Source organism: Paroedura picta, chromosome 13 (genome assembly GCF_049243985.1).
Source record: "Paroedura picta isolate Pp20150507F chromosome 13, Ppicta_v3.0, whole genome shotgun sequence".
In the NCBI taxonomy this organism is placed as follows: Eukaryota; Metazoa; Chordata; class Lepidosauria; order Squamata; family Gekkonidae; genus Paroedura; species Paroedura picta.
Genome location: NC_135381.1, coordinates 26,171,142 through 26,188,971, shown reverse-complemented (window position 1 = coordinate 26,188,971; position 17,830 = coordinate 26,171,142). Strand labels below are relative to the sequence as shown.

Genomic DNA, 17,830 nt, shown 5'->3' with positions numbered 1-17,830 from the left:
TCGAACAAGGGACATGTAAACTCATCAAGACTCTATTTTAGGTCTCTTTTTAATATACCATTCATTAGCCATTGTAATTCAATTACAAATCTTGTTTTAATTAAGTCCGATGACCCAAGTTCATAGGAAAACAATGTTTGAATCCCCCATCAAATCCAATATCTGCTAGTACTGCTTACAAGACTCATACAAGTGGCATAATAGGCATCTGTGCATAAGTGATCTTAAGTCGGATGCGGAATATTAATTGGTTGTAGGCTGCAGAAATTTGGCTCTCTGGCTGTCAGGTTGATAAGAATGATTACTTTCATTTGCATGCAAAGTCTCTTCCTGTCCCTTCAGGATGGATGATGGACCTTTGCTTCATCTGTCACTGCTTCTGTTACTTTTTTGTAAGATGAAAAGGATGGGGGGGGGGGGAGACTAAGAAAGTGAAGAGATTTTTTTAAAATAATAAAATATGCTTTGGAAATCTCCTTGAAACAAAGGATAACTTCAAACCATTTTACTCAATACATAGCGCAAAGGCAAGTATTTAGAGTTGTAGGTGAAATAGTGTGTCTGCTGTATAAAATATCTTAGGTCATGAATGGAATGGGCTATGAACTCAGTCCTCTCTGTAGTGTACCATGATCTAAACATTCCAATGCTAGAGAGGCCTACTCCTAAAGTGCAGCTTCTAGTACAGCAAGAAAGGTGTGTAGATTGAGACCGTCCTCATTGCTCTCCTCTGCATCCTCTCAATTTTGTCTGCATATTTCTGAACTGAGGCCTCTAAAATACCACCCAAGACTACATGTGTCTTTTTTATCTGCCTAGCCAGAGAGAGAGTTGGAGGGAGAGAGAGAGAGAGAGAGAGAGAGAGTTTGAGTTTTAGCTCCTTCCATCCCAAGACGAGAGAAAAGATGGAATACTTAATGTGAAGTTAGCAAGATGTGGTAGGACAGGGAATCTAATGCCGCAAGTCATTACATTCTCCCAATTGCTGCAGACAGGTGATGTATTTCCAACTTGACCAAATAATTCTAGATAGAACAGAACTTTGTCACAGGATAATGATGTCTCTCTCACTCCCAGCTGAATGCTGAGATGCTTTATGGAAAATAAGTGTGAGATGTTTATTTTCAAAGCCAGAGACATTTATCCACTGACAGCTCTGTGTTACAGCGACTTTATTTCGGCTATATCAAATGACGGATGCAGGCGTAATCGTTTTGTCAGGTTGATATTGCTGTGTGAGGAGAGGAGCGGCAGTTCAATCTCCTGAATGCCAAATTGCTACCAAATCACTCAGAATATGCAACAATGCAGCATTCCCCCTCCGAATCAACCATTTAAGCTGACTCTCACCTTTTCATTATTAATTTTATAGCCAGGTTTTAAAATGCCACTCTGTTTCGAAATATACTTTAGGTTACACCCTGCGAAAGGTATACATTGCAGGATGACATTAAATATGTGAGGAGTAAGGAGAAGCAAGGAAGGACACAACTATTACGCACTATTGCAAGAGAGGGTGAACATTTCATTTTTTAAATTAAAGAAACGTTTTGAAAAACTTTTTTTTTTAAGCTCGTAACACTTTTTCTACCCTGAACTTATTATATTCTGTTTCATTGCTGTGGTGTTTTTACCCTCCTGCAGCACTAATTCAGGACAGCAATGGTGTGCCAAGGCCAGGGTGGGTGTGCAGTCCACCCTCAGGGCAGTTTGAGGGTGCCCTTGGAACCAGCTGCATGCAGCCCAAAGTCTTAATTTTTAAAATGCAGGCCTGGCTGCAACCGCTAGAGGCAGAGGGAAATATGAGCAAATAGCAAATATCTCTCTAAGGATTGGCAAGACTTCTCTTTTTCCAAGACTGAAGCAAACTTGCTTAACAGATTGTACAACTAAACCAGATCACTGATAGGTGCTATGGTAATTGCCAGCCTGCAGATTATTTCCCCCAATATTCTCTCTCTTCCTCTCCTTGCACCCAGATCAGCCAGCTCATGCAAAGCAGTAATTAGGGTGTGGCAGCAAGATAAAACCACCTTTTCAACTCAGTTTCTCTTCCTCTTTTCCACATGTTTATGATTCTTTTCGGTCCTCTATACCTGTTTCCCCCCTCACATGATGATGTTATCTGTTCAGTTGTGTCTGACCCTCGGCGATTCTATAGGAAAGTCTTCACCACGCATCTCTGTCAATGACCGCCTCTTTCAGTTGGTCCATGGTCATCCCTGTATTGGCTTTGATCATGCCGAGCCAGCGGATCCTTTGGTGATCACCTTTCCTTTTGCCGCTGACTATGCTGAGTGGTAGTGATTTTTCTAGCAAGTCTGATCACATGATGTATCCAAAATAAGTGAGCTTTAGCCGTTATTTGCTGCCATCTAATGATATAGTTGGTTTGCTCCTTTCTAAAACTATCTTGTTGGTAATTTTGGCTGTCTGTAGTATCCGCAGCATACTAAGAGCCTCTTGTGGCGCAGAGTGGTAAGGCAGCCGCCTGAAAGCTTTGCCCATGAGGTTGGGAGTTCGATCCCAGCAGCCGGCTCAAGGTTGACTCAGCCTTCCATCCTTCCGAGGTCGGTAAAATGAGTACCCAGCTTGCTGGGGGGTAAACGGTCATGACTGGGGAAGGCACTGGCAAACCACCCCGTATTGAGTCTGCCATGAAAACGCTAGAGGGCGTCACCCCAAGGGTCAGACATGACTCGGTGCTTGCACAGGGGATACCTTTACCTTTACCTTTAGTATCCGCAGCAATCGTCTCCAACACCATAATTCAAAAGCATCTATTCCCCTCCTATCTTCTTTCTTCAGGGTCCAGCTTTCGCATCCATAGCTTGTTATGGGGAAGACTATGGCATTGACTAGCTGGCACTTTGTATTAAGACTGATATTCTTCTCTTTCCATATTTGATTCATGCTTAACATTGCGTTTCGGCCCAGTGTTTATTTGCCATTTGATTTCACGGCTGCATCCACCACTTTGAGTGATCATAGAGCCAAGAAAGATGAAATCATCAATACATTAAATGTTCTCTTGGTCAATCATACTGGTGCTACTGCCAGTAGTTGTCATGATCTTGGTCTTTTTGATATTTAGGCATAGTCACATCTTTTCATTTTCTTCTTTTAGTCTTTATCAGGGTCTTCAGATCACACTCCGTGTGTTGTATCATCTGCATAGCAGAAATTATTGATGTTATGACCTCCAGTTTTGACTCCAATCGTAGATTCTTCCAGATTAAGATTCCACTTAATTACCTCTGCATCAAGGTTAAAAAGAAAGGGTGATAATATATACTCTTGTCTCACTGGTTGGTTGACTTTGAACCAATCAGTGTCTCCATATATTATTCATACTGTGGCCTCCTGATTGATGTGGCCTCCTGGTACAATGAATTGACGAGGTGGTTTAAGTGGGATGACACTCCCAATTCATGTAAGGCATCCCATAGCTTTTTGTGATCAACACAGTCAAATGCTTTAGAATAATCAATAAAGCATAGATAGATGGCCTTTTGATATTCATGGTTTTTTTTCAAGAGTCCAGCGCAAATTTGCAATGTGGTCTCAGGTGTCGCGACCATGTTGAAAACCAGCCTGGACATCTGGTAGCTGAGCATCAATGGCTGATTTGAGATGGTTCTGAATGATCTTCAGTAAGATATTTCACTTGTATGGGAGATCAGGGCTATAGGTCGTTAGTTTGAGCATATGTGAGCATCACCTTTCTTTAATAATGGGATAAAAATGGACCTTTTCCAGTATATTGGCCATGTGCCAGTATCCCAGACTTTGGGCCAGGGATCAGTGGTACCCGGTGCTTGCACAGGGGATACCTTTACCTTTACCTTTTACCTAGTTAGTTAGTTAGTTAGTTATTATACTTCTATCCTGCCACTCCCAGCACAGCTTGCTTGCGACAGCTCACAAAATATCACATCTATAAAAGACATCCTATAAAACAGTAAAATATTAACAACAAGTGGTGGTACAATATAAACCATATTACAAAAACTCCTACCTAACATTTCAAGTCATTGGACTTGATGGCCCAATGGACTTCAAGTCATTGGACTTTACACCAAGTGATGGTGTAAAATACTGATCACTAAAAATGAGTAAAACAAGGACAGATTGCCTAATGGCTCTGGACAGGTCTAATACTCAATCCTGAGCCAGGGGGGATGGGGGAAGACCCCTTATAATCCTGGAAACTCAACCAGGCCTCAACCGAATGCCTGATGGAAGAACTCTGTTATGCAGGCCCTCCAGAACCCCAAGAGGTCCGTTTGGGCTCACAGCTTATTCCACCAGGTAGGGGTGAGAACCAAAAAGGCCCTGACCCTGGTCGAAGCCAGGCATGCCTCCTGGGGACCTGAAACCGTCAGCAAATTCATATCCGCAGAGCGAAGGGCCCTGTGGAGGAGCATAAGGAGGTAAGCAGTTCTGTAGGTAGGCAGGACCCAAGCAGTGTATAGCCTTAAAGGTCAGAACCAGTACCTTGAACTTGATCTAGAAACAGATTGGCAACCAGTACAGTTGTTTTAGCTGTACATGGACCCTCCAAGATGACTTAGTAAGGATCTATACAGCCGCATTTTGTACCAACTGTAATCTCCGGGTCAAGGACAAGGTCAGGCCTGTGTAGAGCCAGTTACAGAAATCTAGTCTGGAATAACAAACATTGACTTCCCCCATCCTTTGCCTACTTAGTTTGGTTCTCATAACAGGCTGAAGAGTATCAGTGACATTATCAGGATGCTTGGAAAAGGGGTCCTGAAGCTGTGTTGTCAAAGTATCTATTTTTGAGCTGCAAGGGAACATGGAATTAACTTTGGGGTGTGAATTAATTTCCACAGAAAAGTTTTGGCATGCCAGGAAGTTGCCCCAGCGGACGCTATTCAAAGATCCAAGATCTGCTGTCACAGTATATGTTAGGCTCTTGAATAACTGGTAGGAGATACCTTCTGTTGATTAGTGGGGAAGCAGTGCCAGGAGCTGGTGTTTCTTTGTACTGTGGAAGGAAATGAAACATTTTATCCTGCTGCATCCCCTCCCACTCCTCAGTTCTTTTGTCAGTCCTCATAATTTAGCTGTCTTTCATCCTGGAATCCTTCCCTTAGGCCCAGCTTGATATTCAACAGCAAAATGACAACCTACCAGCAATACCTACATCGCTCTATTATTCATTACACCTTACATTGTCAGTTATTAACACAATACAGAGAATAATAGAAATCAAGGTTGTCCCCTTTTGGGATAGAAAGTATGATTTTGTCATGCATTCCAAGTTGAAGACTGTTTACTGTGCTTTTTACTGCCCTGCAAACACTTGGGCATAGTGGTAGAATCCTGACTCACTGAAGTCAGTACGTGCATTAAACATGAAACTGCCTTATCTACAGGCAGGCCACTGATCAGTCTAGCATGCCGTTATCTATTCTGACTGTGGACTTCAGGCCGAGCAAGGTATCTCTCAATTTGTGCTACCTGAGATCCATTAACTGGAGGTTCCTGGCAGGAAAAACCTGTCCGGCTTTACGTTGAATCTATTTTCTCTTGGTCTGTGTAGCTCAGTTGTGTCAACTCTGAATGGCAGTAGCTGTGGAGAAAGATATTTCCCAACATCTGCTCTCTGAAATCTTTTAACTGGAGATGGCAGAGGTTGAACTTGGGACCTCGTGCATGCAAAGCTGTTGCTGTATCATTGAGCTGCTGTCCCTCTTCATTATGGGAGGAGTTTTATGATCTTCTTATATAAATAAATATACAGTGGTTATTCAGCGTGTCTGCTCTCAGGTTTGACGTTTCTGTTCTTGGTGACACAAATGCATGACCACAATACCATCTGAGATAATGGCAATCCACAGACCTAGATTCCAAGGAATTTGTGACAGATTTAGGTCTTTAAACAAATACCCTTTACTAGAGTTCTGGTTAATGCAGAGAGAAATGGATTTAGAGTAGCAACTTTCAGATTTAAGGGACTTTCTGCTGCATGCCCGAGACACTTACCATGCAACCCACATGTGTTGCAGGAGATTTGGGGTAGTGTTGTAGGCTAGGTGCTCAATTTGTGTATAATAATCATTTATTATTTATCTTTAAAGACCACCCCTATCAAACCAGTTTACATCATTCATAGAAAACAATTAAAACAGTCTGCTGGGCATCACTGCCCCCTTCAGATGAATTAAGGCACCACTGCACAACACACTTCTTTGTGATTGTACATTTTAGGGACCAATCAAGAGTGGAGCAGTGGTGGTTCTGTCAGCCACAAGAACGGCTGCACATAATAAAAGATCTAGGGAAATATTTTTTTTGGTGTACCTTAGTTCACTCTGGGCATTTCTAGGCCAGCCTTTCTCACTTTTTCTTTTTACCATTAAGAAACCTCTGAAACATTCTTCAGGCTTTGAGAAACCCTAGAATTGCACATAATTGTGCAGAATATGGTTGGGAAGCAGAGCTGTGTACATGTCCACCTGGGGCCTCTCCCCTTCCCACCCCCTCCAGGCCCATCATTGGCCATTTTTTTTGGGGGGGGGGTGAGTTGACTTGTCCATATATGGTCACAACACCCAATAAATGTTTAACAAAATTAAAATATATTAAAAATTAACTAACTACCATACATTCAGGAAACTCTTCCAGGACCATCAAGAAACCCTGGTTGGGAAAGCCTGGTCTAGATCAGTGGTCCCCAACCTTTTTATCACCGGGGATCAGTCAACTCTTGACAATTTTACTGAGGCCCAGGGGGGGTAGTCTTTTGCCGAGGGACGTCGCCGCCACCAGAGCCCCTGCTCCACTTGCTTTCCCGCTGCACCCCTGACTTCCCACTGCCCACTGGGGGGTGCTGCCATGCCAAGGGAGAGCACCAAAGGTGAGCCAGCAGCAGAGTGGCAGGGCCACCCCCGAGGCAGCCAGAGAGGAGGACGAGGAGGAACCACGGCCTGCTACCGACTGATCCACAAACTGGGACCGGTCCCCAAACTGGGGGTTGGGGAAAGCTGGCCTAGACTATTTGTCCTCATCAGCTCTGTTCAATCTTTGCTCCCTAAACATATTTGGCACTCCAGTGTATCAAAAAGGTCAGTTTCAGAGGGCAAACTTTTTTTCAATGAATTTGGTCCAACTTTATTAATCTTTCCCCTGAGAAACACCTGAGCTTTCTGAGTGCTGTTCTAGAACAAAGCAGTTGTCTTCATAGTACTTTCCAAACAAGAATGTATATGTTCTCTTCAGTCTCAGATTAGTTATTTCAGCAATCTTTGTGGTCCTTTGATCACTTGCTCTGTGAAGGCATTTCATGCTGTTTAAGAAAGCTGTAATTCAAGCAGGCGATGAATTGCAAAGAAGTTCTACAATTCCTGAGCCAACAGTGTGCCTGCAGGGCTGTGTTTCCTCTTTGCCTAATATTTATGTGTATCTTTCTGGCTCAGTCTTATCATTGTCTGGCCAACGGAGAATCTGACATTTTTTGGCAAACATCCATCACTAATTCAGTCACAGAGCCAGGAATTCAGTTGGGTCTCCAGATAGCTATTTTTAAAATGTTGCTGCTAAAAATCCCTCTGCTTCCCACTTATTCTTCTTAGGGCCCAAGAAAATATGTGAACGGAAAATAAACATAATGGGAAGTTTAGGATAATATAGTTCCCTTTTTATAAAGGCAACTCTACCATGAGGTCCACAGAGAGTTGTATTTGAGATTTTTCCTAAATATTGTAGGTGATATGAGTTCAGCTACCCTAGGCCACATGGAGACTGACAGCATTTCTCTTCCTGCCTTTTCCTCCTTCTCATCTTCCTGTGCCTTGGATGCTATTTTGGCAGTGCTGGTTTGGTGTAGTAGTTAGGAGTGCACTTCCCTACATGCAGTCAGCTGGGTGACCTTGGCTTGCCACGGCACTGATAAAGCTGTTCTGACCGAGCAGTGATATCAGGGCTCTCTCAGCCTCACCCATCTCACAGGGTGTCTGTTGTGGGGAGAGGAAAGGGAAGGCGACTGTAAGCCGCTTTGAGACTCCTTCGGGTAGGGAAAAGCAGCATATAAGAACCAACTCTTCTTCTTCTGAAGGTGTTGGGTGTGTGTGTTTTTTTTTAAATAAGACCCCAGAGCCCTAGACACTGCCTCCACTAGCATCATTTTGTGTCAGCAGCTGATACCAACAGCCAGGTAGATTTGGTGCTGGGTTGGTGGGCGTGAGAGTTAACAGGTTCCTAAATCATTCCAAGATTCAGAACTGGGCTTGGATGAAAAAGAGCTACCTTCTCTTTGGGCAAAATATCTGATTAACTGAGCCTAATTTGAGCCTGGGGTAGTAGACGAGTCTATCTCTCAGCCCTACAGGTTGACTCACATGTGATGGAATGGTAGGAGGACCACTTTGGGAAATCATAAATCTGTCTCTAATGACAGGGACCTTCCCAGAGGGTGGTGGTTCATCCCCTACTGAAGAAACCGTCACTGGACCCGTGCAACCCAACCTGCTACGGCCCTTGTTGCATCTTGCATTCCTAGGGAAGCTGGTTGTAATGAGTGGCCATGGATCAGTTGCTTGCATTCTTGGCATAAACGTTGGTCCTTGACCCATTCCAGTTAGGCTTTAGCCCAGACCACAGTGTGGAGATGGTGCTGGTTGTTCTGATGGATATCTCCAGAGATAACTGGAACAAGGTGGGTTGTCATTGCTTGTATTACTAGATTTGATGGCAACATTCAATATAGTGGATCACAAGCTTCTTGCTTGTTGATGTGGAATATGGAGGACAGCCCACCAGGGGTTGCCACCTTTCTCTGGGGTTGAGGGCAAAGGGTTACAATCAGGGAGAACCAATTGCACCCCTGCCAACTTCCAAGTGGAGTTACACCGGGGGCAGTTCTCTCCCCAATATTATTTAACATCTTTATGTGCCCACTTGCCAGGTTAATCTAAGCTATGGGCTTGGGTGTCACCAATACGTGGATGAAACCCAGCTCTGTCTCATGATGGATGGTTGACCAGATGCTCCTCTAGATTCTTTGGCTGTTCTCGGGCCCCTTCCAAACTCTGCCCCATCCCTCATGACAACCTGCCTCTGACACTGGTGCTGTGCAATGCCAGGTAATTAAACAACAAAACCTCTACCCTGCAAATGTATTCTGCAGAGCATAGAATGGACTACTAGATGTCTCAGCAGCATTCATCACAGTGGACCATGAGCTTCTAGCTTGCTGTCTTGTCAATGCCAGGACAGCCCTCCAGTGGCTAATCCCCTTCCTCAGGGGATGGAGGGTAGCAACAGGAGAGAGATCATCAAGTCCTCACAGTAACACTGTGGAGGTCCCACATCCGGCCCATCCTCCATCAACTTCAATGGCTACCAGTTGAATTTCAGATCAGGCCAAAGGTTTTGGTCCCGCCTTCTGGCCCAGGAAATCTGGTCACGTTAATTTCACCACACACAGTCTGGGCCCAGTGTATCTGTGGGATCACCTGTCTGAATATGTCCCCCAGAGGGCACTATATTCTGTGACCGCAAATCACCTGACGGTCCACGGCCCTAAAGAAATCCAACGGGCATCAACCTGGTGGCATGAGCTCCCTGAGAACATCAGGGCATTAACAAAACTAGAACAGTTCTGTAGGGATGGAGCTATTCTGCCAGGTTTATGGTTAAAACCTCTTTAGATAATTGAGGGTATGAATACTAAGGGCCTCCCACTGTAATCCATATGTGCTCCCCTGTTTTTAAACGGTTTCAATGTTTACATGTTATTATTGAATGTTGTACTACTGTACTACTGGATGTTGTAAACTGCCCTGAGACAGCAGGTCCGATAGAGCAGGTTATCAATCCAACAATCAATCAGTCAGTAAGTGTGAATACATACCATGTAGTTTGGAGCCAGAAGTCAGAGTAATAGCAGTCAGCTTGTTCTGTGAATGTAATTGTCTTTAGTTTCATATTAGAATATACTAGAAGCTTGCCATTACAGGCCAAGTACTGAGGGGTAACCTGTCTTCCTCTGGGGCAGTTCAAAACCCAAGAGTTTCAATTGATCCTCTGGGTCTCCAGCTTTCTTTTAAAACCCAAATCCATCTGCTGCTTTTCAGACAGTATCTTCTACAAGTTTTTCAACAGAAGGAAAAAGCCATCAAAAATTTTAGAAAAATGACTATCTCAGACAATGCCTCTGCTTATAACATTTCTTCCATGACCCCCAGCCAGTAGCATTAGGGGAAGAGAATAAGCCTGTATGTAATCTTTACAGTCAGTCTAGACAAAGCAACAAAAGATTTCTCCAAAGAATTGCTTTAAATAAAATGATTGATTTTAGGTTATACGTCAATTTATGTACTTCTGGTCTAGTGGTTCCTGACTTTTTCCCTAGCTTATTATTTATTGACAAAGTTTTCATGAAGAGAATGAGAGTGTAAGGGAAAGCGAAATTTGAACAAATGTCAAATGGAAAATATATATACACAACGAACGCCCTTGGCAGCGCTTGTCTATCACTCCTGTGGCAGTGCAGTGACCTGCTGTTATACCCATTCCCTCAACATCTGCTGTTTTTTTCTCTGTTCATCTCAATTTACTGTAGACTTTTTGGAACATACAATCTGAGGATGTAAAAAGCTGGGAACATACCTGAAACCCGTGGGAAACTTTGGGGACAGGGCATATTAAAAAGGATAATGTCAGTGCTTTGCCATAGAGACTGGTAAAATCCTAGAAGGTTAGGGATGTCTGGGTTTTAACGAGAAGTGTAGCATCAGTGACATCCTTCCTCCCTCCCCAAGTCTTTCCTGCCACTCATTTAAGTACCACTGCATAATGGGATGGGGTGTGTTTTGGCAGGGAGCCGGCTGCTCATAGTGGGCAGATGGCAGCCCTAGATCTGGGGGTATTATGCACTTAACATTTTTCACCATAGTCAGTTCGCTGACCCTTTTAAATCATCCCTTTTAAAATGGGCCTGTTTATACATGTGCATTGAAACTGCATTTTTTTTTTTGCATATCTTAGTAGACTATACTAAATGACTATCAGATGAGCGATAGGGTTGTGAGTGTCCTGCATACAGCAGGGAGTTGGACTAGATGACCCATGAAGTCCCTTCATAGAGCAGGGAGTTGGACTAGATGACCCATGAAGTCCCTTCCAACTCTATTATTCTATGACTAGCAAGAAAGCCCATTGCAACCAGGAATGCAATGGGCGCTAGGACCCAGGGGACACCAGGAGGTGCTTTTTTTTTCTGCTGCGTGGAGCTGTGAAAGGCTCCTACAGGGTTTTTTTTTTTTCTGCTGCTTGGATCTGCGAAAGGCTCCTACAGGGTTTTTTTTTCTGCTGCTTGGAGCTGTGAAAGGCTCCTGCAGGGTTTTTTTTTTCTGCTAGCTCTCGTGGGCTTGGAGCTCCTACAGGGGTTTTTTTTCCTGCTGCTTGGAGCTGGGAAAGGCTCCTTCAGGGTTTTGTTTTCTGCTGCTTGGATCTGCGAAAGGCTCCTACAGGGTTTTTTTTTCTGCTGCTTGGAGCTGTGAAAGGCTCCTGCAGGGTTTTTTTTTTCTGCTAGCTCTCGTGGGCGTGCCGGCTTGGAGCTCCTACAGGGGTTTTTTTTCCTGCTGCTTGGAGCTGGGAAAGGCTCCTTCAGGGTTTTGTTTTCTGCTGCTTGGATCTGCGAAAGGCTCCTACAGGGTTTTTTTTTCTGCTGCTTGGAGCTGTGAAAGGCTCCTGCAGGGTTTTTTTTTTTCTGCTAGCTCTCGTGGGCGTGCCGGCTTGGAGCTCCTACAGGGGTTTTTTTTCCTGCTGCTTGGAGCTGGGAAAGGCTCCTTCAGGGTTTTGTTTTCTGCTGCTTGGATCTGCGAAAGGCTCCTACAGGGTTTTTTTTTTCTGCTGCTTGGAGCTGGGAAAGGCTCCTTCAGGGTTTTGTTTTCTGCTGCGTGGAGCTGCGAAAGGCTCCTACAGGGTTAATTTTTTTCTGCTGCCTCTCGTCGGCGCGGCGGCTTGGAGCTCCTACAGGGGTTTTTTTTTCTGCTGCCTCTCGTCGCGCTAGCGGCGAAAGGCTCCTCCGGGGGTGTTTCTTTTTTTTCTGCAGCTTCTCGGCGGCTGGAGTCTTGTGTTGTGTTTGCGGCGGGGGCTTCCTTGGGGCCGGCCTGACGCGGTGAGAGACGCTTCCCGCCTCTCCCCACGTCAGGCCGGGAGCAACTGCGAGCCGCGCTGAGCGCGGCTCGCAGTTGCTGGGGCTGGGAATCGGAGGGACCAATCGGCAGGCGCTTCGCGCCTGCCGTTTGGTCCCTCCGGTTGTCTGTCATGAGGAAGGGTCCAATCCGGACCCTTCCTCATCCCGGACACATCCCGCCCCAGAACCCCTTACTGTTTTATTTAGTCCGTGGCGCCTGCGGTACAGATTCTATGGTTCTATGATTATATATTTGAAACAGTTAAGATGACAAATCATCAAGTGGGAGGGGTCTTTGCTTCATTGTACTGGATGCTCATTAGTAGGTTATGGTCAGCAGCAATGTCACCTGACTGCCATTCTGACACATGCTGCTGGCAGGGCCTCATGGGACTTGTAGTTCATGGACATGTAGGCTTCAACAAGAAATTCCCATGGGAGCACACATCCTTTTGAATATTAACCTGTATCTCTGGAATCACTACCACCTTTTCCCCACTGAAGTATATTGTTCCTCTTAGATAGTGGATTAAAATGTCTCTGAATGACTTTCTGCTGGTATAATGTTGTAATAGCAGAGGTGGGAGGGGCAGTGCCAAACAAAGGGCATATCAACCTCCCACTGGTGGACGAGAGACTACAAACAGAAAGGGGCTTTCCATTCACCCACTGGTGTACAATAGGAGAGGAGGGGAGAGAAAAAACATGGTAACATTTATTCGTGCAAAAAAGGTGTCCTTGGAACCATCATAAAGGAAAAGTCGTAGCAAAAGAAGTTTAAAATGCCATGAGGAAACAATACAGAAAAGGCACAGTCACTGTCATAGGAGTGAGTACCATGCAGAATTGAAAACACAGTGATGGGGCTTCTGGGGGGAAAACGGTGCCACATGTAAAAACCAAAAAGAGACTTTGTTTTTTGCAGGGTATTCGCAAGGTTTTCCCCAGTGCATAATACCCCTAGGTGGGTTGTTCAGGGAGTACATGTTATATTTAGTTTGTTTAAAGAATGGCAAGATACCACTACATAAATCTTTATTAACAGTCATTTAGACCAATACAAACTGTAAAATATATAAATAATTCAAAGGTTGCTAAAATATGTGAACAGTAAAACAAAGACCATCAAGCCACGTATCTCTGCATAGAAGTATTCTTTGAAGCTGATACATAATTTAATAGTGGTTGCACAAAATTTAGCAACACATGCTGTAATTTGAAATTTCTCATCACTCAGCAGTTTTTTCATGTTACCGAGGACAGGCCCAATACCACTGGAATTTTGAGTTCAAGCTACACTTGAGGCAGGACTATAACTTATAATAACAAGACTGCCACTGAAAAATGGCAGCTGTATGTCATACTTCCTCCTAATATCATTAGGCCTTCATTTTAGATCAGGGGTAGTCAAACTGCGGCCCTCCAGATGTCCATGGACTACAATTCCCAGGAGCCCCCTGCCAGCGAAAGCTGGCAGGGGTCTCCTGGGAATTGTAGTCCATGGACATCTGGAGGGCCGCAGTTTGACTACCCCTGTTTTAGATCATTGACGAACATGAGCAGTGTCAGCAGACACATTATAAGAATGCCAGAAAATGAGGGACATATTCTAGACCAGTGGTCCCCAACCTTTTAATCACCGGGGACCACTCAACGCTTGACAATTTTACTGAGGCTCGGTGGATGGGTGGGGGGGGGTAGTTTACTCCTTTACTCTCAACCACTGCCCTAACGCTCTCTGATCGCTATGGTAACATCCCTTCAAAATAAGGTATAGATATGCCACAACAATGAACAGAAGGAACATTTTATTTTCATGGAAATTTTAACTCATGACAATGATAAATCAATGGGAACCCTGAGCTTGTTTCTCTGCAACAAGATAGTCCCATCTGGGAGTGATGGGAGACAATGACACCCGAAGTGTGTTGTAAAGGGCCGGGGGGGGGGGGAGAAAGCGTCCTTCGGGGCCCACCTCCAATTAGTTGAAGGACCACATGTGGTCCGCGGCCCACAGGTTGGGGATCGCTATTCTAGATGGTACAATAGGAGTGAGGAAATTCTATACAGTGTCACCATTTTAACAGTAGTCCTTTGTTCTTCTCACCTTTCTATTACCAAGATAAATTGAGGGTTATTTAAAACCAGAAGCATATATAATGTCTAATATAAGATCTGAATCTTGACATATGGCGTTCCAGTAATTAAGATATAATGCTGAATCTAAAACTTCTGGGGTCAAACTACAAGTTACCTGTTCTTGGGCCCACTAATAAGTAATTTAGCTGCAAAATGTAACCAGGGTGAGTCCAATTAGTGCCACTTTGCTAGGAAAGGAAATGAACTCTTCACCTGTGCTGCTTTTGGACCCCAGTAGCAAAATGAAACATATAGGTATTTGTCCTCTCCCCCCCCCCCCCACTCCCTGCCCGTGCACAAACACAGATTAAAGCTAGTTAGGACAGTGCAATTTCTTTTGGAGAAAGATTGCAGGGATGAGTTTAAAAGAAGCCTTTCCATGACACTGTGACCCCATCCCACGGTTGTTTTCTGCAAGTAAATTACACATGGGGGGATCCGATTATAAATCCCTCAACAACATGTGTAGCTTGCAACTGTGAGACCATTGATTTAAGATCTTAATCCTCATCCCAAACAAAAGAGGACATCCAGCTGCAAAGTAGGTTTGGGAAATACTGGACAAAAGATGAGAAAAATTTGGTAGGTATACAGATGTGCCATGACACCATGGCGAAGTGGGATAATAAACTGCTTTCCAACAGTGTTGCACCTGGCCCAAATTGACCTGGGGCAAATTGAGTGGAAAAGATCAATGTCTTCATGGCCACCATTGGCACTTGGTAGTATGGAGAGAAGTGTCAGTCTCAAGTTATAGCTGGAGAGCGTAGGTTACAATGATCATTTTGAAACAAGAAAATCAGAGTCCAGTAGCACCTTTAAGACCAACAAAGATTTATTCAAGGCGTGAGCTTTCGAGTCTGACGAAGGGTGCTTGCACTCGAAAGCTCACGCCTTGAATAAATCTTTGTTGGTCTTAAAGGTGCTACTGGACCCCGTTTTGAAACAAAGTAGGTAAGGCTATGGTCAGTGTCTGGAAGGGAAACCTAGGCCTATTCTGCACACAATAGATAATGCACTTTCACTGCAATTTAGAAGTAGATTTTCTTGTTCCACACACGAATATCCAGCTGCCAAAGCACATTGAATGTGCATTATCCTATGTGTGCAGAATGGGTCCTACTGTGAACCTATATGCTGCCCTGATTTCCATGAAGAAGAAATGCATTTACATGCCATATTTCTTCCATGCATTTCTTCTCCATGGAAATCAGGACAGCATGTAGGTTCACAGTAGGTGGCCACAAAGACATTGATCTTTTCCACTCGGGTAAAAGCAGAGTATAAAAAACCAAGAAGAACTGGGTTTTTTTACTCTGCATTTTATTACCTAGAAGATTCCCAAAGTGACCTACAAATACCTTTCTCTTTTTACACAGCAGACATCCTGTGAGGTAGGTGGGGCTGAGAGAACTCTAAGAGAACTACTCTGTGAAAACACCAAGGCTTGCTGCATATGGAGGAGTGGGGAATCAAATCCAGTTCTCCAGATTAGAGTGTGCTACTCTTTAACCACTACATTACACCATGTTGTTGTTGATGATGATGATGATGATGATGTTAGCCATTCAGTGATGTCTCACTCTTGACAATCCTACAGCTCAGCTGTCTCCAAATCTCTTGATCTTGTACCACTTCTTTTCGTTGTATAATACTATGGCCAGTGTCCATTGTGTTCTTTGTCAGCTTGGTTTCTTTTTTCCACTGACCAATTCTAGCATAATTGTTTTCTCCAACAAGTTGCATTTCTTAATATGGCCAAAGTAAGTGAGCTGGACTTTCGGATTTTGCCTTCTAGTGATATGTCAAGCTTTATGCATAGTGGTATTTCCTTGTCAATAATATATATATTTATATATATTAATAAACCATGATGTAGTGGGGGAATTAAAAAGTATTGTATCCAATAGGAGAAAACAGATATACCGACCACACCAGCAAAAATGGATGGGTACACTATTATATAACTTGCAGTGAAAAAAAACTATTTTTTATCTCAAGTTCTGTAATTCATTGATATGTAGCTGAATTCATATGTGCTGGTGCAAGTCACTCTTCAAAGGTGTGATTTGTCTATTTTCCACCAATATCTGAGTATTATGACATCTCAGAACTCAAAATTAGCTTCAGCTTCATAGTGAATTAAATTTGTTTTAGTTGGTTACCCAGCACTGTGGTCATCTCATTATTACAACATCCAACTATTCTAACTATTAGACAATTAGGATAAGTTTCTTACCTCCCTTGACATCCCATTCATAGCACTTCACCACATGAGTTGGGTAACTAGTATATTATGAATTTCTCAACCAGTGATCCACACCAGTGGCTTTTACCGGTGGTGGGAGGAACAACTCACCAGGAGGATCTACTCTGCTGAAGCAGGCACACTGTTTTTAAACTGGTTATTTCTAAACTGGTTATTTCTAAACTGGTTATTATTTTTATTGCAGAATCTTTCTCTGAAAAACTGATCTGAGCACATGCTCACTTTACACTTTACAAATTTGTTAGCTTGCTGTGTCGTCAGTGCCAGATTCTATAAATTATTCCTTTATGACAGGCATTCATTTCTCAACCCACTCCATTAGCCTGCTATGTGACCTATTATGCGACCTGTACATTTAGGCTCAATACTGTGTGGCTTATGGGTCTGAGTGAAAAAGACATTTTCAAGGCAATTTGAAAAATCCCCCCACCAAAGGAAAGTACAAGTATGCCCAGAGACTCCCCCGTGTTGCTTTTGGAAACGCCTCCCTTGCCTCAGTCAGGTGCAGTTAGAGGCTTCCTTCACAGCAAGCCTGAAGGGAGCCGAGTAGGATGCGCATTTGCCAGGCACCTGCCAGCTCTGTCAGTGGTCTGAGGCAAAGTGAGCAGAAGTGTTGGACATGACACTTAGGGGCGGGAGATGCAGCGAGGCCTTTGCTGGCAAGGGGGGGAGGGTAGGCAGGAACTCTCCCCCCCCCCCCGGGAGCTGCACTAACCTGCTCTCCTGATAGTGCTCAGGGGCAGACTGGCAGCAATCACTGCCAGATTGTCCCTGGCTGGGTTGTTGGGGTCGGATGCCAGTGGGGCTGGGTCCTGATTGGCCCGCTGGCCAGAATGAAGTCCAGACAGCCTCCGCCCACCTGTACCTTGCTCAAATATATTAACAGAGAAGCTATTAACAGCAAAAACTGTTACAGATATTTGTGCACTATCGTCTTTACATTTCCTGAAGGGCACCTTCCTTATCCTGCAATTGGTCCCAGCTTTTTAACCCATTCCTCTTTTTGTCTCATTTTTCTTTTCTAGCATTAGTCACAAAAAGACCTCCACAGCCTTTGTACCCGACAGAGAACCAGACGAGTGTAATAGATGTCCAGCTGGGTAAGTTCCTTTTTGGAGATAATAGATCCTAAACTTTCTCTCCGGATTACAAAAGGGTGAGATTGAATGTATCAGGAAAGGTTAATTGCCAGAGTTACTACATGCAAATCAATTTGCTGCTTCTCATTTGTAGTGGCAGAATTTATGGCAACA

The 17,830-nt window shown here is 44.0% G+C and overlaps 1 protein-coding gene across 9 annotated transcripts in view; it reads left to right on the top strand.

Moving 5' to 3' along the window:
• IL1RAPL2 (interleukin 1 receptor accessory protein like 2) overlaps nucleotides 1–17,830 on the top strand; it is a 592,622-nt gene that overhangs the window by 454,019 nt on the left and 120,773 nt on the right. For all 9 annotated transcript variants that reach the window (XM_077308260.1, XM_077308262.1, XM_077308257.1 and 6 more), the window contains one exon: nucleotides 17,603–17,677. In XM_077308260.1, coding sequence (XP_077164375.1) covers nucleotides 17,603–17,677 — 75 coding nt within the window. The remainder of the gene's footprint in view (nucleotides 1–17,602; nucleotides 17,678–17,830) is intronic.